Source organism: Leucoraja erinacea, chromosome 22 (genome assembly GCF_028641065.1).
Source record: "Leucoraja erinacea ecotype New England chromosome 22, Leri_hhj_1, whole genome shotgun sequence".
Classification (NCBI taxonomy): Eukaryota; Metazoa; Chordata; class Chondrichthyes; order Rajiformes; family Rajidae; genus Leucoraja; species Leucoraja erinaceus.
Genome location: NC_073398.1, coordinates 12,744,546 through 12,772,544, shown reverse-complemented (window position 1 = coordinate 12,772,544; position 27,999 = coordinate 12,744,546). Strand labels below are relative to the sequence as shown.

The 27,999-nt window shown below is 41.4% G+C and overlaps 1 protein-coding gene across 1 annotated transcript; it reads right to left on the bottom strand.

Annotated features, from left to right (window-relative positions):
• Position 1: 1 nt before the first annotated feature.
• On the bottom strand, positions 2–27,993 carry LOC129708003 (mucin-2-like). The gene is made up of 13 exons (XM_055653560.1): positions 27,755–27,993; positions 22,537–22,696; positions 22,192–22,424; positions 19,369–19,555; positions 19,029–19,248; positions 14,463–14,632; positions 12,785–12,854; positions 10,055–10,155; positions 9,935–9,966; positions 7,445–7,555; positions 5,038–5,089; positions 3,017–3,131; positions 2–418 (listed from the first exon to the last, which is right to left on the bottom strand). The coding sequence occupies exons 3-13, from the start codon at positions 22,336–22,338 to the stop codon at positions 214–216; spliced, it is 1,410 nt and encodes a 469-aa protein (XP_055509535.1). The 5' UTR covers positions 22,339–22,424; positions 22,537–22,696; positions 27,755–27,993; the 3' UTR covers positions 2–213.
• Between the last annotated feature and the right edge of the window lie 6 nt (positions 27,994–27,999).

Sequence of the window (27,999 nt, the reverse complement as noted above, 5' to 3'; positions counted from 1 at the left end):
GACCATGGAAATGTAACATGCTTGCAGTTATTTATTAATATGCTTTTGAAATTGAAAACAAGTAAGCAGTTTATTGATCAAAGTAATAATGATGCCGAATTATGTGACGGCCAACTAGAATTCTTTCTAAATGACCTATCATTGGCTCAATGTAATGAATTATATCTTTTTCCAAACTAGTAACAGATTGGATTTAATATCATGCTTTATCATCTAGAAGAAAATCTCAGTATATGGCTTTTCAGTAGAAGCCCCAGGGCAGACCTCCTTCTTACAGCGACAGGATGTGAAGTGAGGGTAGGTGTACACTTCGTTTTCTCTACCATCTTGGCAAGTAAGTTTCACTATCCTATCTTCGGTCCCCATTTCTTGACAGCACTCACATTTACGTTCAGTTCTGTGTGTCTGGGTATCATAGCTGGAAAATAAGATGAGAGTTGTAAATGTAAGAACAATAGCATAGTTTTGGATCATATAATTGCGATAATGTAAAATTTTTCTTTATGGTAAAATTCTATCTGAAATGTTCAAGAGAATTTCATATTTGAATGAATGATGCAATGAGTTAAAGAACATCATACCACAATTCAAATACAACTGTGTATAAATCAACACAGCGATTGAAAGAGATTAAAATAAAATGATGGAAATAGATACTTAGCGGTAGATGTAGATTGCAACTCATTGATAAATATCATGATTTAGTTGTGCTTGGAAGCCTATAAACATCCTCCTGCTGGTCTAGCAATCAAGTGTTAATAACAAGCAATTTTTGTAGACTATATTTTAAGCAGGCATATACTTACACTGACTGTATGGTATCCTTTCACTGTTGTACAAAGCAATGTTTCAGAATGGGTCAAAAATCTAGGATAAGTCACAGATACAAGGAGTGGAGAGGAGTCCACTACTACCTTAGCCTGTGGAGTTGTAGTGCTGTATAGCACAGAAATAGGGCCTTTGGCCCACCTTGTCCATGTTGACCAAGTTGGCATACTGAACTAGTCACATTTGTTTGCATTTGGCCCACAGGCCACCAAATCATTCCTGTTTGTATATCTGTCCAAATGCCTTTAAAAGTCATAATTGTATCCACTCTGTCAGCTCATTCTAGAAATGGACCAGAAATGTCCTCTAGTTCTAGAATCCACTACCCTGCGGGGAAAAAACTGTGAGCTTTCACTTCATTCATACCCCTGACGATCTTGTACACCACAATAAAGTCATCCCACAATCTTCCATGCTCCAAAGAAAAAAAACCTAGCCTATCAATCTCTGCCTAGAACTCAAGCCCACTAGCCCAGGTAACATTTTGGTGAATCTTTTTTTGCATCCTTTTCAACTTACTAACATCTTTCCTTTCTCTAGGTGACCATGACTGCACATGATCCTTCAAGTGTGGCCAGTTGCAGAGAGAGGTTTTCTCACTGCACTGCAAAAAAACTAAAGGTCGGAGCTGCATGTAGGACAGATTTATTGCAAGTGTGCAGTGGGGTCGGGTGCCTGTCCCCTCAGGAAATTTCTTATTTGGTAGGATTGTGACTTTCTCTGGAGGTGGCTCAGGAAGGTTCAACAGAGGCGAGAGCTGATGAGGATGGATTTTTGTTGTTACCTTCGGTGAATTCCCTCCCCACGCAGTTGTGTTTTGCCATAGTCAGCTGGGTGTTGGAAGATTCATCAGTGTTTTAGACTTTCCCGAGGGCCTCTCCCGAGCTGGGGATGGGTCGTAGACACACCATGACATGGTGCACTCCTTGCATTGCTGGACTGTACTCCCATTGCTTTTCCTGTGCTCTGTTCCACAGCAAAGTGCTTGGTACTGTCTGCAGTGCTATTGTAACAATGTTATTGACTTTATAATGTTGAACCAATGATGCCTGGGTGCTCAACCGAGCTGCAACTTCACCATTCCTGTACCCCAGTCACCTTTCAGAATATTAACCTGTAGGAGCAGTGTGAAAAATTATGTGCTTCCTAACATGAGTGTTGATGGCTGTGTGAAGGCAATGGATGGAGTTGTTGGCCCTTTGGCCATTGTCGAAGCCTCCAAGATGTCAGGAATTACTGCGATCTTCCTGAAGACTAAGTAGGCAGTGTCCCAGGCCCTGAGTAAATGGATCATGGGCGGGTGGGATATTCCTGCCAGTGGTCCCACTGGGGGCCATTGCACAATGAGTTTTACTCTCCAACATCCTACCCTTCATACCCGATCAGCTCCTTCTCCACCCATCTCTGCCGTCTCGGGGAGGTGCAGTCAGATCTTACCCCTAGCTTCTATACTCCCAACTTCTATACTCAATACTCTGACTAATGAAGATCAATGTGCAAAAAGGCCTTTTTACCACCCTATTTACCTGTGACTAATTTCAAGGAACTATGTGCCTGCACTCCTAGATCCCTACTCTACAACACTCCCCCAGAACCCTCTGCAATGGCTTGCTTAAACCAATTAAGCTGATTACTGTTAAGGGTTAATTGAAACACCGACTACAAATGCAGCCCTTTTGATGATCAATACATCGGTGTGTCAAATCTCAATTAAATTTTGAGCCGCTATTCCTGGTAGGCAATTTGCCACTTCACCAGGTGCTTGTGTTAAATGAAGGGGAAGCCAGCATTACAACTTGAGACTCTATTTTAGTCAAATCTTTAGAACAAAAAAATCATCCTGATGAGATGACCATGAAAGCCACAAAAGTAAACTGCATCAGCTTTGTTGTGTTCATTATCTCCATTCTGTCTTCATGGACAAAGTACTAAACATGTACTCTCCACCTTGGCAGAGAATATATGGAATATAAAGGGAATAACAAAAATATCACATGCAAGTGAGCAAAGTTAATTTTATATTTACCATATATCTCTCAAGTAGAATAGATTTGTTAATGTGGTAAGTATTACTCTGGTTATTGTTTCAGTGTCCGTAATTATTTAATCTCTCATATGAAACAGTACTTAATGATTCGAGTGAGAAGTAATACTTACTAAATTTTATTTATTGTTACTTAATACTTACTAAACTGAGCTGGGACAATTCCCTTCACACACGTACAGTTCAATGTTTGCTGTACAGTTTGTATTCTGGACTTCTTTTATGACATTGGTCATTTTGATTTTCCGCTTGCACAAGCCTATTGAAATAAATAATTGAACAATTGTAAACCTCATCTGTAATTGAATAAACAATATTTTTGTGACTTGCATCACGGTGAACATAGTTCAATCATCAGGTGATTTCTAATTTTGGAAAATCCATTTACACTTGGCTATTCGTAGCCATTTGCAGTTTTCCCCCAAAATGTTCTTGGTTACATGAAAACTAATACTGTGAAATACCTGCTGGTGAAACATAAGAATCAGGGAAAAATATATTTTACAATTCTGCTATTGAAAATGAAAACTGAAAATATCCACATGATTCAGCCATTACTCAAGGGGATTTATTTGTTTTGAGGTAGGAATTGTTAGTGTTAAGGTTGGGCATGCCCAACCTGCAATATAACAGAGCTGAAAGAGAAGGGAGAGGTATAGTCTTATACCCCTAATATTTTGCTCCTATAATGACCCTCTACTCTTGCTCAGAATACTGCCCAATAAACAAGTGTGGTATTTTCCAAATTTATCCAACTCCAACATCTGATAATTATGGAACCTCATGCTGAATTTGATAGATATTTATGTTATGAGGTCATAGCCTCAAATGTTAAACTGACAATCCAAACTAATTTTGGAATTGACGCTGATCTATATAATTAAAAGTCTCATCTTGACCACTTACTGTCTGCACTGTATATTGATTTTAAGGTCTCAATGACTGAGCTGCCAGCCCAAGAATCCATTCGGCCCACAATGTCCATATTAGCCCACTGAAAACCAGTCCCTTCGGCCCACAACACCATGCCAGCGCTCAAGAAAGCCCGCCCACTGGCCAGCAATATTGGAATTGGTGGAGAGGTGGAATATTGCATTGGGGGACTAACCCACCCCTGTGAAGCGGGGACCCAACAGGTCCCACTTAGTCTAGTAGTTGTTAAAAATCTTCTGGCGCTACTTAAAGTGCAGGGAAGTTAACTTAGTGCTTGATCAACTTTTAACCAGAACAAAATTCCATAACAACATGTCAAAACAGATGATGTTTACTGGACATTAAATGGCCGTGGCTTCATTTGACAACAATTACAAAATAGCAAAAGCACTTCTATGGCTGTTTTCTTAATTGAATCATCCTAAGAACTGCCAAGGGATGTGTAGGAAAAGAGGTTTATACATCAAGGACATTTTATTTTATCCTTCGATGTGAAAAGTGAATGTAACTTGGTGATAATTGTTAAAGTTTTAAGGGGCTGTCCCAATTGGCGTCATTGACTAATGTATCAGGGTTGCTGAAACAGGGAACATTTCAAAATCCAGCGGTGACAATAAAATATTGCGACACTTGAGGAAACTTCGCTCGTCAATACATCACCACGCCATGTCACCGCCGCATCATTCCGCATCACGCCATGACTTTTTCAGTAACCTGATATATCAGTCAATGATGCCGGCAGTCGCTGAAAAAAAATCGCCAAGTGGGACGGGCCCTTGAAATAACACCCATATTGAACAATTTAATACATAGAATTACCCACTGAAATGTTCTGAGTGTGGGAAAGCATATCATTAGAATCCAGCAAATCACGTATCTCTGATAATGATTTGTTTATTAAGTGTAATTGGTAATAATTTAAGGTCAGCAACCATTATTACATAATTAATAGATTGTTTTGTTCAAATGTTAAAATATTTTTGAAACATTGTAGTAACCTAGCAACATGTTCAGATAACAATTAGTAATGTTACTAAAAATATAGATATTAAGACAGACCCAAATGATGTCCAGCATAAATGAATAATCAACTGTCACTGAGGAAACATTCTGCGATGTGAATTGATTCACAATTAGACCTAGTTAGGAATATTGAATGTGGCTGATAATTCACAACAATCATTTGCAATGTTATATAAAATTAAAGCATTTATTAAAAAATAAACATTTACCTTGAGTGACACAAGTGTAGCAGCAGTGTTCATCATCCCATTTTCTGTCAGACTGAACAAATAGATTTAACAGTCAGATTTAATACTGTGCATGATCCAGGCATACATTGTTTAGTTTTAATTTAGTTCAGAGATACAGCATGTAAACAGGCCCTTCAACCCAGGAATGAAAAGGAAGGGAAGCAGAACATAGAAAGTTCATGTTTAAGAGTTTAAGATTTTTATTCCCTGCTTTATGTCAGAGGAATATCTACAATGTTTAGCGTTCACTGTTTTATATTTTACAATATTTAAAAGTGGTTACATTAAGAAAGGACACTGGGGTTCATTTAACAGAAAGAGCAAGGTCATTTCACCTAACCTGGAGAATGTGCGGAGAAAATTCATTAGTTTGTGTTTGAGTATGAAGAACTTCCATTACTTGCCAAGATTGGGTGTTTGAAAGCAGAGGGTGTTGGGAGGCCTTATTAGAGGCATTCAAAATGAAGTGTCTAAACAGACGGACTATATCCATTTATGGAAAGATCAAGACCAGAGGATATAGATTTAAAATTATTGCAAAAGAATCACTGGAGTCATGAGCAGAAATTTTAAAAAAATCTACGGTTTTTAACAATCTGGAATATAAACAGAATATGCTGGAAACATTAATCACGTCAGACTGCATCGGTGGAAGGAGAAACAGAGCTAACATTTCTGTTGAATATACCTTGTCAATATTGGGAATGGGAGGAAACAGCCATAGTATTAAGCCTCAGGGAAGGTGTTGGATTGACAGCAAAAGGTATCCTTTGGAAAGGACAAAAGAAATGCCTGTGATAGGGTGAGACCAGTGTCGAATGGGAATAAATTGTAAATAAAGTCAAATGGTCAGTGGGCTATCAAGGATGGTTACTGGAAGAGAACATGGTCATTCATTAATACAGTGTGTGAAATGAGTGATAAAGGGTGAGAACACATACAAATTAATGTAAAAGCTGCTAAGTGCAAACACTGTAATGGAAACCCAGCAGTGTCAAGATGTGTTAATGGAGAAACTTAATGGAATTACAATTATAAATGGAGGACCTGGCCAATTCTCATATAGTCAGAGAAAATGGGTTACTTAAATTGTAGAATTCAATATTGAGTCTGGAGGAATGCAATGTGTCCAAAATTGAGATTGTGGTATTGTTCCTCCAGCTCTGTTGAATCTCACTACAACAGTGCAGGAGGCCCAAATAGTTAGATTGAAATAAGAGTCTGATAGTAACTTAAAGTGGCAGCCAACAGGGTAGCCCCTCCAGACTGAAAACAATCCTTCTGCAAAGACGACACACATCTTTGTTTCCATCCTCCGATATAAAGGAGATCAATTGTAAAAAGCACCAAATGCAGCTTTGAATTGTTGCTTCAGCTGGAAGAAATGTTTAGGTAGATAGATACTGTAGTGGCCATTTGGCCTATTTTGCATGTCATTGTGGATGGCATGTTCCTTTAAATTTTAGCCAGCCCGTTATAATGTGGGTGGGATTTTATGACGTGTCTTGGGGCGTGTTTATGCAGCTTAACTGCTTGGGTGTTAGTTTAGTTGAGAATTCGTTTTGGACAGGAGAGGGAGAAGGTTTATCCTTCGACCATGTCGAGCCACAGGTCAAGCATGTCAAGCCTCATGTGAAGAAGAAGACACGAGGAGTTTTCTAGTATCTGAAGCAATGCGCTGGAGTTCGAAGAAGATTGCTGGAACAAGTCGGAAAACCTTGGATGTATCTTACTGTTTTATATCTACAATAAAGAAAATATTCATTGAAAGACTGTGTGCTGAAGCTTTATGAAAGTAGAAGCTCTGAAAGTCTCTGAGGCAGCTTGCATGCGTACCGAAGATATTCCCCTTATCCCCTCTCGTCCAATTAGTGGCTAGGGAGTTAATTTCCTGAAAGATCTGAAAAATCTGCCGCTACAGATACTGGAAGATAACAGGTGAAAGACCAAGTGTTGCATCTCCTCTGGCTACATTGAACAGTCAGGTGGTGTAAGAGGGAATAGTTTGAAAGGAAATAGTTGGTGGAGATGGAAGAGCAGAACAAGGAGTCACAAAGTAAATAGTACCTTCAAAAGAGTAAAAGGGGAAGGGAAGGGAGATGTGAGAAACAAATTGAAGGAGACAGAACTGACCATGAAACCTTGAAACCTTAAACATATTACTATTTTGATGTGAAAAAATGAAAAAGTCATATGTGTTCCTTTTATTGTGTATTCTTGTGATATTTTATATTTTAAATTTAATGACTTTTCATCAAATTATTCATTTTATAATAATTGTTAATTTCAATTAAGCAATTCCATCTTTCATCTAAACCACATCATTAACGTTAAGGTCGTCAATACTAAAACAAAATGTATCTGGCAACTTATTTGTTATACAAACCTCTATGCAATCATCTTGAGCAGCACAAGTCTGTGTGCGTGTTATGACTCCATTTTTAGTACATTTGTAAGAAGTACAAGCATTGTTCTGATCCTGCCATTTATCATTTATCTAGGAAAGAAAGAAGCAAATTAAGTACATTAAACTGGCTTCACAAAGAAAAACTACAAGCAATTGATGTAAACAATTCTGAATTAAATAGGCAGTGTCAGGAACTCCACAATTAACATTATGATTAAGCACAAATATATTTGTTAACTATGTGCCTAAGATTTCACAAAATTCATTCCAATGGGACATGCATTGCTCTTGCCACTGGAAATAAAATGTGGGTGGCCGAATAGTATGAAGAGTAGAAAGATGAAAGGTTGAAATAAAATCGTGCTAAAAAAATGTCCAGGGTCATGTTTGGTTTGCTTGGTCTCAGCTGGTTATTGAGTAAGTTCACAGAGGACACATGGGAGTCATTTGAAGATCAGCGTGCTCCAGTAAGGAGGAGGGATAAGGATGGCACAGTAAGGGAACCGTGAGTGACCAAGGAAGTTGTAAACTTAGACAGGAAGAAAATGGAAGAGTATGTCAAGTTTAATAAGGTGGTATCAGATGGGGCTTATGAGGAATGTAAAGACAGTAGGAAAAAATCAAGCAGGCAATTAAAAGGGCCAAAAGGGGTCACTGGCGAGGTAGATTAAGAAAAGTCTGAAGGCATTTTACACGTTTGCTAAAAATATGAGGGGGACCAGGGAGAAGGTAGGATCACTCAAAGATAAAAGAGAGGATCAATGCTTGTAGGAAAATATAAGTGAGGTACTTTGCATCTGCATTCATCGAGAAATAGTCTTGGAGGACAGTAAGATCAGTGTGTATAATACAAATATACTGGGGCAGTTTAGCTTGAGAAAGAGCTAGTGCTAAGGTTCTTGGGGAACATTAAGGTGGACAAGTCCCAAGGGCCTGATGGGATCTATCCCAGAGTCATTGTGGGGTGTCAAAGAGGAGATTGTGGGGGCCTTGAGGAGGATCTTTGCTTCCTCTCTAGCGACACACATGGTGTTAGAGGACTGGAAAGTGGCCAGTGTCATTCCTTTGCTTAAGAAAGGAAGCAGAGATTATCCAGAGAAGTGTAGGCCAGAGAGCTTCACGTCAGTGATAGGGAACCAATTGGAGAGAATACTTTGAGATAGGATTTATTCCCATTTGGAAGAGAATGGGCTAATTAGGGACAGCGAGCATGGCCGCTCGACTCTCACTAATGATTGAGTGTTTTGAGGAGGTGACAAAGGAGATTGATGAAGGTAGGGTGGTTCATAAAGGTCCCTCATGGTAGGCTTATTTATAGGATTAAGATGTATGAGATTCATATTGATTTAGTTGTATAGATTCAGAACTGGCTTATTCATAGAAGACAGAGCGTTGCGGTGTATATATTCGGCTAGAGGTCTGTGACCAGTGGCGTACCACAGGGACCTGTGGTAGGACCTATGCAGTTTGTGGTATTTTTAAATTACCTAGATGTAAATGTAGATGGGCTGGTGAGTAAGTTTGCTGACGACATCAAAATTGGAAAACTTGGAAACAGTGAGGAATGCAGATGCAGAAGGTTATCGATCGGCTGCAAAATGCAGAGAAATGGTAGATGGAGATTAACCCAATCAAGTGCAAGGCGTTGCACTTTGAGAGGTGAATGCAAGGAAAGAGTCTACAGTCAATGGTATGACCATTAACGGTATTGATGTGCAGAGGGATTTTGGAGTCCAAGTTCACAGCTCACCAAAGGTGGCAGTACAGGTCGTTAACGTGGCATATGGTATGCTTGCCTTCATTGCTAGTGCCATTGAACATAACAGTCAGGAAGTCATAATGCACATCTATAGGATTTTAATCAGGCTGCATTTGAAGTATTTCATGCAGCTCTGGTCGCCCCATTACAGGAAGGATGTGGAGGATTTGAGAAGGGTGTACAAGTGGTTTGTCAGAATGTTGCCTGGATTAGAGGGTTTCAGCGACAGTGAGAGGTTGGATAGACTTTTATTGTTTTTTTTCTGGAATGTCGGAAATTGAGGGGAGATATGAAATAAAATCCTGAGGGGTTAGATCGTCAAAAACTTTCCCCCAGAATGGAAATGTCTAACAGTAGAAGTTTAATGTAGATGTGCAGGGCAGGTTTTTTTTGTGAGGGCCTGAAATGTATTGCCAGGGGTGGTGGTGGTGCAGGCAGACAGTGGTGTTTAAACAATAAAGTACATGGAAGTGCAGGGAATGGAGGGATGTGGATCATGTTTTGGCAGATGAGATTAGTTTAACTAGGCATTGTGTTCGGCACATACATTGTGGGTCAAAGGGCCTGTTCGTTCGTTATATTGTTCTGTTCTATCTGATCATTAAAATGTTACAACACCTTTTTGCTGGGAAGAAAGTTGGAGTGAAAAACAAATTGTTTAATTGTGCTTATAAAACATATTTTGCACAAAGGAAATTTCAAAATCCTACCTCTCTTCGGGTTCCATTAATATCCAGGCAACCTGTTTTTTTTAAAGAAAAAGGTTCATGAGTTCTGTTATTTTAATTGATACAATGATCAAAATTGTGTATTATTCACTCCAAACTTACATGTTGAAACACATTTTGTCTTGTCTTCAGATTTCATCATTCCAGCTGGGCAGAAACAGCCTTCATGATAATTAAGTAGATTTTCCCCCGTCATCACTGAACTGAAAATTAGAATGCAGTTACCATCTTATAAGAGAAGGTATTTATTGTCACATCGTTTTCTAGCCTGTAATGTCAGCAATTGTACCAGAAGAATGGCTTCAGGGATCCTCTTGCACCAACTCAGAATAATGGGTTCAGTGGAAGAGGAAATAATGCACATATAGAGCAGCTCTGGATCACATAGCTGGAAATGCTGCATCTCACTTTCCATCAGTGAGACCCCGAGATTTCCCAAAGATTGCCCACCAAAAATTCCATGGTGCAATTCTTTCTCAATCACAATTAAATTAGAAAGGCAAATTCACTTAAAGTCTCTGGACTCTTACTTGGACTCTTCCAGTGAACAGTAGGGCCCCAGGGAGTGTTGTACAGAAGAGGGATCAAGGAGTGCAGGTGCATAGTTCCTTGAAAGTGGTGTCACAGATAGATAGGGTGGTTAAGAAGATTTTCAGAACATTGATCTTCATCAGTAAGGGTATTGAGGAGAGAAGTTGGGATGTTCAAGTTCAAGTTTACATTTTTGTCACTGTAACAATTGGTACAGCGAGATTTGGGTTGCCATACAGCCATACAAATAAAAAGAACACAACACACGATAGAATTCAACATGAACATCCCCACACAGCGGAATCAGTGTTTCCCACTGTGAGGGAAGGCAATAAAAGTTCAGTCCACTCCTCTGTGTTCACCCGTGGTTGGGGCCAATTGAGGCCTCCGGAGTCTAAGTAATTAACGCTCACTCTCCCTCCACTGGGCTCAAGATACGCCCCCTTGTGAGACAGATGTGATCGCTGCCTCCCCTGGTGCTTTTTCATTGCAGTTTTATGTGAGACCAGCAACCACAAATTTAATATCTTTATATGTGAAATAAGTTACCTGGTCTATGGAAGGTGAGGATATGTAATGAAGAGGTTTACACTCATTACTTTGGTGACATACATAGGGATAGTAACAGGCACACGCTTATTGCCCGCACTCCATTCAGTTTCTGAGGGGTTGCGCAATCAGAGGGGAGGCTCAACTCACGCTGCCTCACCTGTCATCTGTCTCTGCATTTGCAGCGGAGCTGCAAAAATTTGGCGATTTTGACTATAAAAAATGATTGGATTGATATAGAAATTACATTAACAACACAGATCAGTGGAAAATTCTTCATATTTATTTTATTTTATTGTTATTTTTATTTACTTTTCTTAACAGCTATTTTTATTGGGAGTATGACAGGTGAGGCTCTGCCTCCCCTGACCGCACGTCCCTGATGCACAGAGTCTTTTACCCAGGGTAGTGGAATCAAGAGCCATGGGATATAGATATACAGTGCGACGGGTAACATTTTCACACAGCGGGTGGTGGGTATATGGAACGAGCTGTCAGAAAAGTTAAGCCAGGTTCTAAAGCAATACTTAAAAGACATTTGGACAGGTACATGTATAGGTTTAGAGGGATATAGGCTAAACGCGAGCAGGTGGTGCCAGTGTAGACAGGGCATCTTGGTCGGCACCGGCAATTTGAGCAGTAGGGCCTATTTCCGTGCTGTATGACTCCATGACAACTTGTAGCTAGCTAACAGCCTCCACAAATTAACTCTTGGCATACCTGCACTAATGTATAGGCTGACCATAGGAAACAGCACCAGTATCTCCTGTCTAGTAGACCACATCTTGCTGTTATTGAACCTTTGGCAAATTAGTGGTGGATGCTGGACTTATGGTGGACGTGAGTTTTGAAGTATACCACCCTATCTAATTGTGATGCCACTCTAATGGGAGCATCCTTGCACATGTTCTCTGCACCCATTCCAGTTTGACAACATCTTTCCTATAACACAGTGACCAAAACTGAACGCAAAACATAATTTATAACTGCAACATGACCTCCCAACTTCTATACTCTGGGAAAGAGCATAAACCTATTCTCTCTAGCTCTTGATTTCCCAACCGTATGTGTATGCACCCTATCTATGCATGGTTTTATACATCTCTGATAAGATCAGCTCTCGGTCTCCTGCGCTCCAGGGAATAAAGTTCTAACCAGCACAACTTCTCACTATAACTGACCTTCAAATCATGGCAACCTGCTCACAAATCGTTTCTACATGCTTTGAGGCTTAATGCCATCTTTCCTTGGTGATCAAAACTGAATGTGAATATTCAAAGTGTGGTCTCACCAATCTCTTGTACAGCTACAACATAACATCCCAACTTCTTTACTCACTACCCCGACAGCTGCATCATCTGCAGTGGTTGTGGATAGTTACTGATGAGGGGTCAGTTTGGGTAGGAAGAGATGAGCCACCCAAAGAATTGCAGTGGGAGTGGTCTCAATAGAAAGCAGCAAGTGTTGGAAGAGAAGATGTGACACATGGTGAGATCACATTGAAAGGTGGCGGAAATTCATGTCAGTGAATGATATGTAGGTGCCTGATGCGGTGAAAAGTGAGGATCAAGGCAAATCTATTCTAGTTCCATTTGGGGATGGGAGTTAGAGCACTCCTTCCACATATGCTGCTTAACCTGCTGAGTTCCCCCAACACTTTGTGCTTTGCTCAAGATTCCAGAGTCTGGCATTCCTTGCATTCTCCAACAACTAATTAAACTGAAACTAAATCAAAATTGCCCCAATACTTACTTGTCCTCACAGTAATCGTCAAGTTGAGTGGCACATGCCTTATAAATAAGGTTTTCTGTACAATTCATTTCTAAAGAAACAAAGAATCTGGTTTAAAATGTATAACATTAATTAAGATTTCACAATAACTATAAGAAGAGAAAAAAAAAATCAAGCAATAATTGTAAAAGGGTTGAAGGCAACAATGCCAATATTTTGATACAAATATGAATGCAAATCCCTACATTGGAATTCCAAATGTTACAATTAAACCTATTCATATTGCTTGGTCATGTAATTTTACCACACTTTCTCTTCTTGCCTGGTGTTGAAGTGGAGCTAAATAGCAAAGAAACCAGTTCCCTTAAAAAGTTCCTATCATGCTGTGCTTGTAAGTGCCCACGCTGACAAACTATATCATCATCATGGAGATGAATCTTGATCCAGAGAATGGCAGAGAGACAGAGGAGAATAAAAAAGTGACTCCTGATGCCAGGGTGGGCAGAGAAGCAAATAGAGAGTAGCATACATGCCATATTTGGCCAATTTTATGAATAATGCTTAGAAAAAAAGAAACAGCATGGATCATTAGAAACTAAATAGATAGTTGTTGGCAACAGTCAAGAGGTAAACCTTTTCTGGCTTTTGGTGGCTCTCACTCACCTTAAAGGGCTTGTCCCACTGTACGAGGTAATTCAAGAGCTCTCCTGAGTTTAAAAATAATCAAACTCGTGGTAAGCACGTAGAATGTACGTAGCGGCTACGTCCGAGCACGTGGATGTCTCGTAGTGGCTCATAATGTTAACGGCAGTTTCTCGGGAAACGCGGTAACTCGTGAAGTTTTTTCAGCACTGTGAAAAATGTCCACAAGAGCCCCGAGTACCTACGAACGGCTATTACCGTAATTCACCAAGTTCGAATCAGGGGAACCTCGGGAGAACTCTTACAGTGGGACAGGCCCTTAACCATAAGATAAGGTGCATGGTACTATCCACAATCTGGCAGCATTAAAAGATCATAATCTTTATTCAATTTGTAATTAAACAACACAATGTGATGTTGGAAGAAGATTAACTAAACAGAGGGAAGAACTTTTCAAATTGGATGGAAAGGACATGCCCAGAAAGCCACATGAAACTATAAACTACTTGCACATTGAGGAAGACAGTCCAGCTAAAAAATTTGATTACCCAGTCTTTTTAGAACATAGAACAGGACAGCACAGGAACTGGCCCACCCGGCCCACGATGTCTGCACCGAACATGATGCCAAAACCAATTCTTCCTTGCCTGTAGATAATCTATATCCCTACATTTCCTGTCCTGAACAATCATTTATCATCCTCAAGATATTCCCAAACCTGTCCCTGTAAATGGCCCACTTGTCGGCATGCCTTCCCAACGTGCATCCTCTGGCCACCTGAACTTTACTCAGATGCTGGCCAGTTGCCACTTTGTACTTAATTTGGGCAGATCTTCTGTTGCACACAGATTGAGCCATGGTAGTAAAATATTCCAGATGTCTATGGCAGCATTCTACCCCTTCCCTACTTCTGCTTGATACCCAAAGTTAGCCTATTATCTGCCCATTTAAAATTGATGATATACGTTGAATCAAAGTCAACAAATTAAAACACTTACAGTATAAGAACTGTGTTACAAAGTGCAATTAGGTGGTTTCCTGCATTCAAAGTACTTACTGCATTCACCAGTAGGGGATCTCCAGTCAACACATGTGTCATTGTCACAATTGTCAGCAGCAGTTTGAATGATGGAACAGGTAAGTTCTGTAGAATTTGTCGTAGCACAGTCAAATAAACAATTTTCATAATAAGTATTAAGAAAGCTATTTGTGCAGTTTTCAAATGGTCTGTAGGGAAAATCACAAACAGATGAAAATAAATGCTTTGTTATATTTTCCTGTCATTTTACATTTTAAACTATACATTTGGTAACTTAAAAGTACCATCAATATAAAGCTAAAACAAGACTTTCTGCCTTAATTCCATTGAGAAATAAATTATTCTTCTGACATTCAAGATCAAATTGATGTTAGAGTGGAAACCACCGGTATATTTTGGACGATCGTAAAGAATTTGAAGTAGACTTCCACAGAACATGCTCTGCCACTGACCATTGAGCAAAGTCTGGCCTTGCCCCACTTAGTTCCTTCGGAGGGAATTTGGTTTCCAGAAATATGTCAATTTCTCATTGAGAGTTCCAAGCAACAAAAGTCCTTACAAAATCAGATTGTGAGGACAATGAATTTGGTAAAAAAATGGTTGGGGTGAGAGCCCTGTGTGCAATGAAATAAAATAATTTCTGTGCAGCCAGTTAAGCTTGTCCATACTGGTTTTGGTAGCCAGTCAGTAAGGCTGACAATGCATTTTCAGATTTGAATATTCTCATTACTGTTCAAAATGGGAATTCCTGCTTCTGTTTACAAGTTAAAGGCTGCCTCGAAAAGTGCTGGAGGTAGACAAAATCATGCTGGAGAAACTCAGCATGTGAGGGGGGCAGCATCTAGAGAGCGAGGGAATGGGAAAGTGACGTTTCAGGTTTGGTGATCGAGATCTTTCTCTAATACTGATGTGGAGGTGGGGGGGGGATGGGAAGAAGAAAGGAAGAAAGGAAGAGGTGGAGACAGTAGGTTGTGGGAGAGCTGGGAAGGGAATGGGAAGCAGGGAGAAAGCAAGGACTACCTGAAATTAGAGGTCAATGTTCATACCGCTGGGGTGTAAATTGTCCAAGCGAAATATGAGGTGCCGCTCCTCTAATTTGCGGTGGGACTAACTATGGCCATGGAGGAGGCCCAGGACAGAAAGGTCAGATTCGGAATGGGAGGAGGAGTTGAAGTCCTGGTCTACCGGGAGATCGGATTGGTTACTGTGAACCGAGCGGAGATGCTGGGCGTAGCGATCATCAAGCTTGGTCTCACCGATGTAGAGCAGCTGACACCTAGAGCAGCGGATGCAATAGATGAGGTTGGAGGAGGTGCAGGTGAACCTATGCCTCACCTAGAAAGACTGCTTGGGTCATTGGATGGTGTCAAGGGTGGAGGTAAAGCGACAAGTGCAGCATTTCCTGCGGTTGCAAGGGAAATTACCAGTGGAGGGGGTGGTTTGGTTGAGAAGGGACATATTGACCAGGGAGTTACGGAGGGAGCAGTCTCTGCAGAGAACCGAAAGATGAGGAGATGGGAAGATGTGGCCCATGGTGGCGGTGGCGAAAATGTCAGAGGATTATCTGTTGTATGTGACGGCTGGTGGGGTGGAAAGTTAGGACAAGGGGAACTGTCTTTGTTCCGAGTTGGGGGGGGGGGGGGATGGGGAGTGAGGGTGGAGCTACGGGATATAGAGCACCTCATATATTAGGTATGTTGCAAAACGTACCTGAAGATCGCTGAAAATCTGTCCCAGCCCGTGTGCGCGCTTTTGGCGCCATTTAGAGGGGGGCGGGTTTAAAACGTGATTTTCCCTAGGCTGTTCAAATCGAGGTTTTTCAGCCTAGTTAATTATTAACGAAAAATCGCTGGAAGATTCCGTCGCTTGAGCTATTAGTTTTAAGGGCTTTATTTATTTGTTATAGTAGGTTAAAAATTAACATCTAAACCCACGACCGCCGACAACGGGTCAGATCTCATGCAGGGGAAAATGGAAGGTAGGCTGTTTATTTTTACGTTAAAAAGGGCTTCTTAAGATCTCTTTAATGTTGCAAGTAGCTAATTTGGGGCCCATTATATCCCGCAGTATTTTTCTGGGCATTTGAGAGTACAAATCTACCGCAATATGAACGTTCTAAACCAGCGCATTCACAGGATCCCACTGGAAAGCTGATTTAAATGGACATTAATTTACAGCAATTGAACCTTAAATTCCTTCCATTTGGCCTATAAATTAATGTAAATGAGATTTTAAAATCATGTTTTATTGTGAATTATTTGTGAATATTATTTGGACACTTAGGCTATTTAAAAATGTTAATCATTTATTAAGAAATGGATAGATGTTTAGATCTAGTAATTGAAGTTTGGAATTAGCTACAATTGGGTAACTAACTAATTATATGCTTTAATTTCAGGTCATCCAAGTAAGATTATTTTATATTTGTTTCAGAATGCTTCAATCTATGATAACTGAAAATTTCATTCAGTTCTCTTCATTTTTAAGAAAGTTATCGGCTTTTGACTGTCCACGATCACAGCTTTTTTGTTATGTCCATAGAAAATCAATAGGGAACAAGATGCTAATTTCCTAGTATGAAAACGTTTTAAATACTTGAGATATGGAAGTGAATTAGGTGTCAAATTAAATTTCTTGTTATGCTTTATCTGATGAAATAAATTGCAGATTTGATTTTTTAAATCTCAAAATTTTGTAACCATGTTACATATATCTGGTGACCACCTCATCTATAGTCGAAGAGGGGAACCCCCGATCCCTAAAGAATGAGAACATCTCCAATGCCCTGGTTTGGAACACCTCATCCTGGGTGCAGATGCGGCGTAGACGGAGAAATTCAGAGTAGGGGATAATCCTTACAGGAAGCAGGATGAGAAGAAGTGTAGTCCAGATAGCCAGGAGTCAATGGGTTTGTAGTAGATGTCGATCAGTAGTCTGTTACCTGCGATGGAGATAGTGAGGTCTAGAAACGGTAGGGAGATGTCGGAAATGATCCTGGTGAATTTGAGTGCCGGATGCAAGTTAGTGGTGAAATAGATGAAGTCAGTGAGTTCAGCACGGGTGCAGGAGGTAGCACCAATGCAGTAGTCAATGTAGCGGAGGTAGAGTTCTGGGATAGGGCCACGGTACGCCTCGAACAAGGATTGTTTGACCTACCGTACAAAGAGGCAGGCATAGCTGGGGCCCATGAGCTTGCCCATAGCTACGTCTTGGATTTGGAGCAAATGGGAGGAGTCAAAGGAAAAGTTGTTGAGGGTGAGGACCAGCTCTGCTAGGCGGAGGAGTATCAGTAGATGGGGATTGGTTGGTTCTGCGGTCGAGGAAGAAACGGAGGGATTTGAGACACTCCTGGTGGGGGATGGAGGTGTAGAGTGACTGGACATCCATGGTGAAGATGAGGGAGTAGGGGCCTGGAAAACGGAAGTCATGGAGGAGACGAAGAGTGTGTGAGGTGTCTTGGACATGGGTTGGGAGGGATTTGACCAGGGTGGATAGGATGGAGTTGATGTATGTGGAAATAAGTTTGGTGGGACAAGAACAAGCAGAAACAATGGGTCTGCCAGGACAGTCAGGTTTGTGGATTTTGGGGAGAAGTTAAAATTGGGCCGTGCGGTGCTGGAGGCTTGGGAGGGCAGGGAGCCAGATGTGATGAAGCCAATGATAATGTTTGAGATAATGGCCTGGTGCTCGTCTGTGGTGGAGGGGGTTTGTGTGGGGGGGGGGGTGTTGGGGGGAGGGGAGGGGGAGTGTGAGGGGGGAGGGTGTGTTGTGGGGTGGTGGGTGGTGTGAGGGGTGGGGTGGTGGGGGGGTTAGGGTGTGGGGGGGGGTGGGTAGGAGTGGTGAAGGGGGGAAGAGGTAAAGGGGAGGTGTGGGTTTGTGGGGGGGGAGGGGGGTGTGTGTGGAGGAGGGGGGGAGCGGGGAAGGGGGGGGGATGGGGGAGGAGGGAGGGGGGGGGGAGGTGGGGTGTGTGGGGGGGGGGGGGAGGGACTCCACTCAGCGGCAAACCGGCCGCGGCACCACACAGCACCTCATGACTACACACAGCGGTTTCCCCGACTCCACACAGCGGCTTCTCCAACTCCACACAGCGGTTTCCCCTCTTGTGGGCTCACTCAGCATGGCTTGTGGACTCAATAAACACGGCTTGTGGACTCAATCTGCATGATGTGGACTCAATCAGAACCTGTTCTGCTCTCAGCCCCGCCTCCAGGGCTTTATTCTCCTTTCCCCGGTGATTGACAGCGGATTCTCGGAAGGGACGTTACCTTCATGGTGACTGAGAGGCAAGAAGACAAATCTGCTGATCTCACGATTTTTTAAACCTTCATAACTATTGTAATATTCCACCGATCGGAACAAAACTTGGTGCGCTTGAAGCAGAGGAGAGTGGTGAGTAAGATGGCAAAAAATCCTAGCGGTATAGGGTACCGTTTTTGTGAAAATTTTAAAACAACGCAAACCGGAAGAGGATAAGATGAGAGTTTTAGTAATAGTATGGAGTATAGAAGATAGTATAGAAGATAGGTATAGAAGAAGATAGAAGACAGGTAGAAAATTAACTTAATAGCTTAAAATCGTACATACGTTTCTAATATTTTCATGCATAATATCGTGCAATTGTCGGGAATGGGAGGGGGAGGAGCTGTAGTGGGCGTAGAACAAGATGCTGGAGTAGTTGCTACACAATATGGCTTGTTAGTGTCATTATATAGCCAATCTCGTGCTGTTGTGGGGCAGCAATCAGTGTCCTCTATTGTTCCATCTGGTCTAATGCAGTCATCATCCTGAAATGTTGTACAAGTTCCTAAAAGATAAAAGGAACATAAATTCTTGCAAATGCTGTGTAGAGAACATTAAAACACCAGCAATTTTAATTTATGAAAAGTGGAAATGATCAAACACATTATGAAAAAAAATCACATACCACACTGTCCCTGGGTATTATTCAAGAAGAAATGTTCGGCCACACGTAACTTGAAATTAAACCGGGAGGCAACAATTGTTGTTTTAATATCAGTGAAGTAGATATTTACAGCTCCATCGGGCAGTTCAGTTATCCATATTCCATTTGTAATGTAGGGAACCTTTTGTTGAATTCCATCAATTGTCAACTGTAAAATTATAAAAAAAGTTGCATTAAACCATCAACTGCAAAACAACAAAACCTGATGAATATTGCATATTGGTAACCAGGAGGTGTTTTATCTGTTCATAGTATTAATTAAAAAATGTATAGTGCTCCAAAATAAATCTATTTAAATATGTTCAGTGTTCTCTCTTACCCATTCTAAAGGCACCAAATTCAGAAATAGTTATGCAATGCCATTAATGACAGTGACCACCTTCTAGAAAGATTAGAATATTTGTCTTAGTTTAGGAGATACAATGTGCAAACAGGCCCTTTGGCCCACTGAGTCACACTGCAAGTGTCTTGAGAGCAGTCAGGGTTACCGTCGAAGAGGTACTGAAGGTATTGTCATGTTTGAAGGTAGACAAACCTCCAGGATTTGATCAGATATATCCGAGGACATTGCGGGAAACTAGAGTGGAAATTGCGGGAGCCCTGGTTAAACCACAGGAGAGGTGCCGGAATACTGGAGGGTGGCAAATGTTGTACCTGTTTTCAATAAGGGCTGCAGGGAAAATGCTGGGAACTATAAACCGATGAAGTTAACATCTGTAGTTGGCTAGTTACTGGAGAGTATTATGAGGGATTGGTTATATGGTACCCGCATGGGACTTCGAAGTACGAGAAGCCGAAGCCAAGATACTGACAGTACATCGTGCCGAAAGGACACAAAGCCAAAAGTGCATCACGCTGAAAGGATACGGACCCAAACAGGCACCACGCCGCAGAGAGAAGACACAGAACGGACATGACGTCGAAAAGCCGCCGAACGGACATGATGTCTCTTGGCTTTTCGGTGTGATGTACTTTCGGTATCTTGGCTTTTCGGTGCGATGTATGTAGTTTCGGTATCTTGGCTTTTCGGCGTGATGTACTTTCGGTATCTAGGCTTCCACTTCTTGGCTTTGGCTTCAGGTCCTTCGACATCCCGTCCACACACGTGGTTATACAGGCATTTGGATGGGCAAAGGCTGAATAGGGATAGGCAGCATGGGTTTGTATGTGGAAGGTCGTGTCGCACAAATCTGATTGATTTTTTTGAAGACGTGACCAAAAAGGTTGATGAGGGCAGAACTGCAAATGTTGTGAACATGGACTTCAGTAAGGCATTCAACAAGACTCCGCGTGGTAGGCTGCTCTGGAAGGTTAGATCACATGGGATCCAAGAAGAGATAGCTGAATGGATAGCAAATTGGCTCCATGGAAGGAAGCAGAGGGTGATGGTGGAAGTTTGCTTCTCAGACTGGAGGCCTGTGACTAGTGGTGTACCTTAGGGTTTGGTGTTGGTCCCGTTACTGCTTGTCATCTACAGCAATGATTTGGATGAGAACATACAGGGCCAGATTAGCAAGTTTGCTGATGATATAAAAGTCAGCGGTTTTGCAGATAGTGAAGATGGTTGTGAAAGATTGCAGCAGGAGCTGAATCGATTGGCCAGGTGGGCGGAGGAATGGTTGATAGAATTTAATCCAGAGAAGTGCGAGGTGTTGCATTTTGGGACGTCAAACAAGAGCAGGACCTACACAGTAAATGTTAGGCCTCTGGGTAGTGTTGAGGAGCAGATGGATCTAGGAATATATGTGCATGGTTCCTTGAAGGTCGAGTCACAGGTAGATAAGGTGGTCAAAAAGGCTTTTGGCTCTTTGGCCTTCATCAGTCAGAGTATTGAGCATAGAAGTTGGGAGGTCATGTTAAAAGCTGTTATATAAGACGTTGGTGAGACTGCATTTAGAATATTGTGTGCAGTTCTGGGCACCATGTTATAGGAAAGATATTGTCAAGCTTGAAAAGGTTCAGAAAATATTTACAATTATAAATATTTACAATGATGTATATTTACAGGGTTGTAAAAAGGATTAAACTAGCATCTGCAGTTCTTTGCTACAAGGATGTTGCCAGGACTAGAGGGTGTGAGCTTCAGGGAGAGGTTAAGTAAGCTGGGTCTCTATTCCATGGAGCGCAGGAGGATGAGGGTCGATCTTATAGAGTCTTTTGCCCAGTGTTGGGGAATCGAGGACCAGAGGACATAGGATCAAGGTGATGGGGAAAAGATTTACTAAGAAACCGAGAGATAACTTTTTCCCCCACAAAGTGTGGTGGGTGTATGGAACAACCTGCCAAAGGAGGTAGTTGAGTCTGGGACTACACCATTATTTAAGAAACAGTTAGACAGGTACATGGATAGGATAGGTTTGGAGAGATATTGGCCAAGCGCAGGCAAGAGGGACTACTGTAGCTGGGATTGTTGGCAGTGTGGGTGAGTTGGGCTGAAGGGCCTGTTTGCACATTGTATCACTCTATGACTCTATAACCAACGATCACCCGTGCACACTAGTTCTATCCTACACACTAGGAACAATTAACCAAGACCGATTAATCTACAAACCTGCACGTCTTTGGAATATGGGTGGAAACCAGAGGACCCAAAGACAACCCATGCAGTCAAAGGAAGAATGTACAAACTCCGTACAGACAGCACCCATAGTCAGGATCGAATCAGGGTCTCTGGTGCTGTAAGGGAGCAACTCTACAGCTGCGCAACAATGCTGATCTTGCCAATTCAATTGAACTAAAGAGATCTGGGGCAGTAATACTGCAAATAACAAGTAGAATACTTACCATATTGACATTATGAGTTGTGATGACGATATTAACATTTCCATAAAAAATGATTAAGCCTTTTGGACATGAAAAAGGCAAAAAAGAAAAGCAGTAGTAATTGTCCACTAGAACACGTAAATTGTATTTTGGATTCTGTTCTTCCATAAGCACGTAAGTACAAGGCTCATAAAAATTATAGGACAGCTGATTGAAGGTTTTATAATGTGGGTCACCATATACTTCACATTCACCTGGAAGAGTAAGCATTTGTTTGTTTTGTGAAAAGGCAAACAAAACAGAGAATGTTAATGTATTAATAATTCACTGTGTGTTAGTAATTAGTGAAAAATAAATAATACTAACATCCACATTCCCAGTCTGCACAGCCACATTCATTTATTACTTCAATGGGCTTTAAATTGTTGGCACATGTAGGTTTTTTCGTCACACATTGTTTTACAATTGTAGTTATTCCATTGTCACATTGTTTAATAGCACAGTCTTCAGTCCATGTTCCAGTGCACTAGAATTATAGAATTAATTAATTTCATTTGGATTAATAGCATATATGGATAGAAAGATTTTAAAGGGCTTGGGACCAAAGTAAGGCGAATGGAAGAAGCCCAGTATGGCAACTTGGTCGGCACGGACAAGGTGGGGCAAAGGGCCCATTTCCATGATGTATAGCTCAATGACTGAATAAGTGCATTCATTAACCATGTGCATCCAGCACATTCCAATTCAGTAATGTCTTAGAACAAGTGAAAATATCACAGTGTTCAAAGTCCAACTTTTACATTGATCTCTGGGTTTTTCATCCACTTCACAAGAAGTTGTGAAAATATGGCACAAACCTCAACATTCACTCCCAATCAAGAGGCCCGCATGGCAAGCAGAAGTGGTAGGATCACTGAACTTACATACTCATTAACCTCTCTATAACAGCTAATAAATAATAACACTACCAAAAGGCTGAACACTTTCCACAATGCAATATCATGTATAGGTAGGCAATAAACGGCTAATAGCCAATACACTGCAATGAACCAGATTTAATAAGGGAACTTGAGGAATCACTAGGAGGTAGTGACCACAATATGATAAGATTTAACCTAGAACTTGAAAGGGAGAAAGGGAGAATTACAGAATATTGAAAGAGATAGATAGAGTGGATGTGGAAAGGATGTTTTCACTGGTGGGAGAGTCTAGGACAAGACATAGCGTCGTGTGCAGATCCAGCGCCAAAGGGCGGGATGCCGAAGCGAAGAACTGGAAGCCAAATAACCGAAAGGGCGCAAGGCCGAAAAGCCAAATAACCGAAAGGACGAGACGCCTGAAAGCCAACTAACCGAACGTAAACGACCCAAAAAGCCAACTCACCGAAAGGGCGGATCACCGAAAAGCCAAATAACTGAAATGGCAGGACGTCTAAAAGCCAACTAACGAACGGATGCATCGCCGAAAAGCCAAATAACAGACATGACGTCGCCGTGATACGAGTACGTGTGAATCGGCATGAGTTAATGTCAGCGTGCAAGCCCGAGAAACGGGAAGTGTCCGCGCTGTGCTGCCTTGGGTCTTTATTTCCATTAAGCAGAATTCTTCCAACTTCCGTGCATGGGCCGCGGAACTGGGGGGGGGTGGTGGGGGCTGGGGGCTGCATGTGATGTGATGTGATGTGATGGACGCGCAGGACTGGACCAATTGCTGACAAGTCCCGCCCCCCCGGCGACTTCATGTCCATTGTTTGGCTATTCGACGATGCGTCCGTTCGGTTAGTTGGCTTTCAGACATCCCGCCATTTCGGTTATTTGGCTTATCAGCAATCCGCTCTTTCGGTGAGTTGGCTTTTAGGCGTCATTTACGTTCGGTTAGCTGCTTTTAGGCATCTCACACTTTCGGTTATTTGGCTTTTCGGCGTCGTTTATATTTGGTTATTTGGCTTCGGCATCACGTCCTTCAACGCCACGTCCGTATACCAAAGCCTCAGAAGGGCACTCTTTTAGAAAGGAGGTGAGGAGAAAATTTCTTTAGTCATAGAGTAGTTAATCTGTGGAAGTCATTGCCACAGAGGGCTGTGGAGGCCTAGTCCGTGGATATTTTTAAGGCAAAGATAGACACGTTCTTGATTAGAATGGGTGTCTAGGGTTATGGGGAGAAGGCAGGAAAATGAGATTAGGAGGCAGAGATCAGCCATGATTGAATAGACTTGATGGGCCAAGTGGGCTAATTCTACGTGAACTTGTGAATGTAATTGTGTAAATTTGCATACATTGATAACTTTGCTCCAGCTGCTACAAAGGAAATTGATAGTCCACTAAACATGGTCCTAAATGCATGAAGTGGCAGTTTTGAAACAACATTTACTTCCCTCAAAATGCTGAAAGGGGAGCGGAGGGGAATATGATTCTGGTAGTGAATTCTTGTAGGAGCTGTTGGTAATTTGGAAGGCTGATCCATTGAATGCAGAAGCAGTGGGTGTACAGAGTGAAGTCCAAGAGGAACTCAGGGGATTTCTGTTCTTGCTCTGTTTCAGTTCAGGCAGAAGGGACATTTTTCCGACCCACCAGTACAAAAAGTCTCATAGTCACACCAAATGTAATTGAGACAGAAGAACTTGGGAGAAAAAAAGTCCTTATTGGAGGCAGAATGGAAAGAAGTACTATGAAGATATCCCTCTACAGGAGCCTGTGAGTTTGTAATGATTGTTTGTGCCTTGTCTGACCCCTGAGATGAAGACAAAGGGATTCAGAAAGAAAAGAGTAGAATCAGAGATAGACCATGTAAAGCTGGAAACTGGCAGCAAAAGCAAAGAAATAATCAAGTACTATATCAGTTAAAGAAGCGCTAATGTATTGAAGAAAGAGTTGAGGGTAGTGAGGCTCAATCAAAGAGTTTCTGTGTATCCCATGGCAGATAAAGCCCATACCTTTTATAAGGAGAAGGTGGCAGTATTTGAAGGGAAATTGTTCTATGTGGCTATGTTCAGGCAAGGCGAATCAGTATATTGATAGAGAAGAACAGGAGTGGTACAAGCAAGAGTTAAAATGGTGTGCAGCTTGGTAAAGCTTCAGTGAACACAAAGACCATGAGAAGATCTTGATCTCAGGCTTCACAGAACAACAATGTTACAGTCTTCCTCTCCTACCCATACAACATATCATGGGAGTTACTCTCTGCTCCAGGCAATGTAGAATTCTGACCTTGATAGTCCCATTGCTCCAGACAGCATCCCTTCCCCCGAGAAGAGTATAATTGGCTATTGGTTACTAATACTTATGAGAATATATTAAGTTTGTATTGGCTATTAACACTATCAGAATGTACTTAGATTGCTAATTCCACATGTCAATTAGAAAGTAGGTAGCACCCAAGATTCCAATTGATTAACTGTCTGTATAAAGGTTGACGTTGATCAAGTTGAATTCAGAGCAGTGTGGTATTTGGGACTGTGTTGCTCTCCTTGTGCACAAGTAAATTAAGTGTGTCTGGAAAAGAGTTAATGTTGTCAGAGTCCTATGTTATTCAGCGATGCCAGCTTCTGTTCAAGGAAGAAGCAAGGTCCCTCAGACCCACTTGCCATGAAGGGCAGATGTAGAGAGAATGCATGTTTATGGTGACCATGATCCAGCAGTTACAAGGAAATTTGAAACCATTGAAGTAGTGAAGGGCCTCTGGAGAGCCGTGGACACAAATGGGAGGGACAGGACGGAGGAGAAATGTTGGAATCATGATAAGAATAAATATTTTTTGTGAAGCAAGATCAGAGGCCACCTGTTCCTCTCCATCAACAGACTTATTTGTCTGGCCTAACTCATCCCCACATTGAGCAATTTCTCCTTGAAATCTACTTGCATTCTCCAAATAAAGGTGTAGCTTCGAATCTGCCCATGCAGTCTACATGAGGATTTTGAGTGAACATAGAGGTAGGCTTTGCAGGCCTGAGGCATTACAAAGTTAAAAGCTCCAGATGATAGTGGTTCCTTCTTGGTGAGGAGGGCAACCTCATCGATGATGTTTGATGGTGGAATCATGATCCAAAGAGAGCTATAGACATTCTTGACATGCTTCCAGGAGATAACAGTCAGTTCAGCTCAATATTACCCTAGTCACTAGATATCAGTATTGTTTGTTCAGAGCCTGTTTCTGTGCTGTATGGCTCTATGACTAAGTCTTGATGGGCAATCTTCCCAAAAAAGACACAAAATGTTGGAGTAACTTAACGAGTTATGCATTAACTCTGGAGAACATGGATAGGCAACATTTCACTTCGAGTTTCTGAAGAGGGGTTTCAGCCCAAAATGTTGCCTATTTCCTTCGCTCCAATAGATGCTGCCGCACCTGCTGAGTTTCTCCAGAACTTTTGTCTACCTGAGACTGTTCTTCAGACTGATTGTATTAGGGGAAAGAAAGCTGGAAGAGATCTAGAGGTGAAACAAAACAAGGTAATTGATAGATGGATGTGAGAAGATGACAAACAACTGTGAGATAAAGGGAGTTGAGGGGGAAATGTGAAGCCAGAGGAAGGGGTGTAGGTGGAAGTGGATGTCATCAATGTCACCAAATTGAATATTAAAACTCACAGTGTAGTTATTCTACATTAAAATGAATAAACTGAGTTTAGCTTGGTTGAGGTTTTTTAATGAAAGGTTAATTCATGAGGAAGTCAATTATCTCTTCTCAAAAACAAGTATTTTTAAAGACCAATTAAAAATGTGTATGAAAATACATTTTGTAGGTGAGGGAGGTCATAAACAGAGTAAAGAAAACAAATAAGAATTTAAATATACAGATGGAAAATTACGAAATAATTCTGTTATTATATGTGTACTCCCGCATTCTGACTGCTAAAAGTCATCTCTCTCCAGTGCCATCCTTAAATGGCATCTATCATCAACGGTCCCTACTATCAGGGTTCAGGCCTTCTTCTCACTGCAACATCAAGCGGGAGATATAGATGCATGAAGTCCAACACCACCAGGTTCAGGAAAAAGCTACCAACCATCATCTATCATGTACTTGAATCAATCTGCTTAACCCTAATCTTACCAGAACACTGTAGTTTACCTCTTACACTACCACTGACTTGTATATTAGCCCTAATTATGTTTTTTTGCACTATTGTCTTGTATTTTGCATACAGTCTTTCTGTCTTTTAGAATGTTTATGTATCATTTCTGCAGAATTTAAGTCCAATTTGTTTTTGTGTGTTTGTATGAATCCTGTGATGTTGAGCTCATTGTACCTGTATTTCATTATACTTGTGGGTATGAAAATAAACTCAACTTGACCAGACTTGGGTTATTAGGCAAAGAAATGCCATTTGCAGGAAGAGAAAATAAACCTTCAAATCAAGACAATAGAAAACACCAGGACGAATGTGCAGGACTCAATGGGGTCTTGGCCTGTTGCAGGCTTTTATCACATAAACAGAATCAGAAACAGAAAGCTTCTCATGTATAGCTTATAGAAATAGCTGAAGAAATTTAAAGCATGATCATTCACAAGTAAACGTTAAGATGACAGTTCAACCATCTTCCTCCAGGTTTACTAGAATAAAAAGCTCATTGCATAAACATACCTGATGTTCTTTGTTCACACTGCAGGGACATGTTGTTGGAGTTGTTGATATTACTGTAGTTGTGGTTGTTGGTGTCGAAACAGTTGATGAACTGGTTGTTGTGGTGGTTGGGGTGGTTGTTAATGTTGTTAAAACAGTTGAACTGATTGTTGATGGTGTGGTGGTTGGAGTGGTTGTTGGAGTTGTGTTTGTTGTGGTGGTTGTTGTTGTTGTGGTTGGTGTTGTTGTTGGTGTGGTTGTTGTTG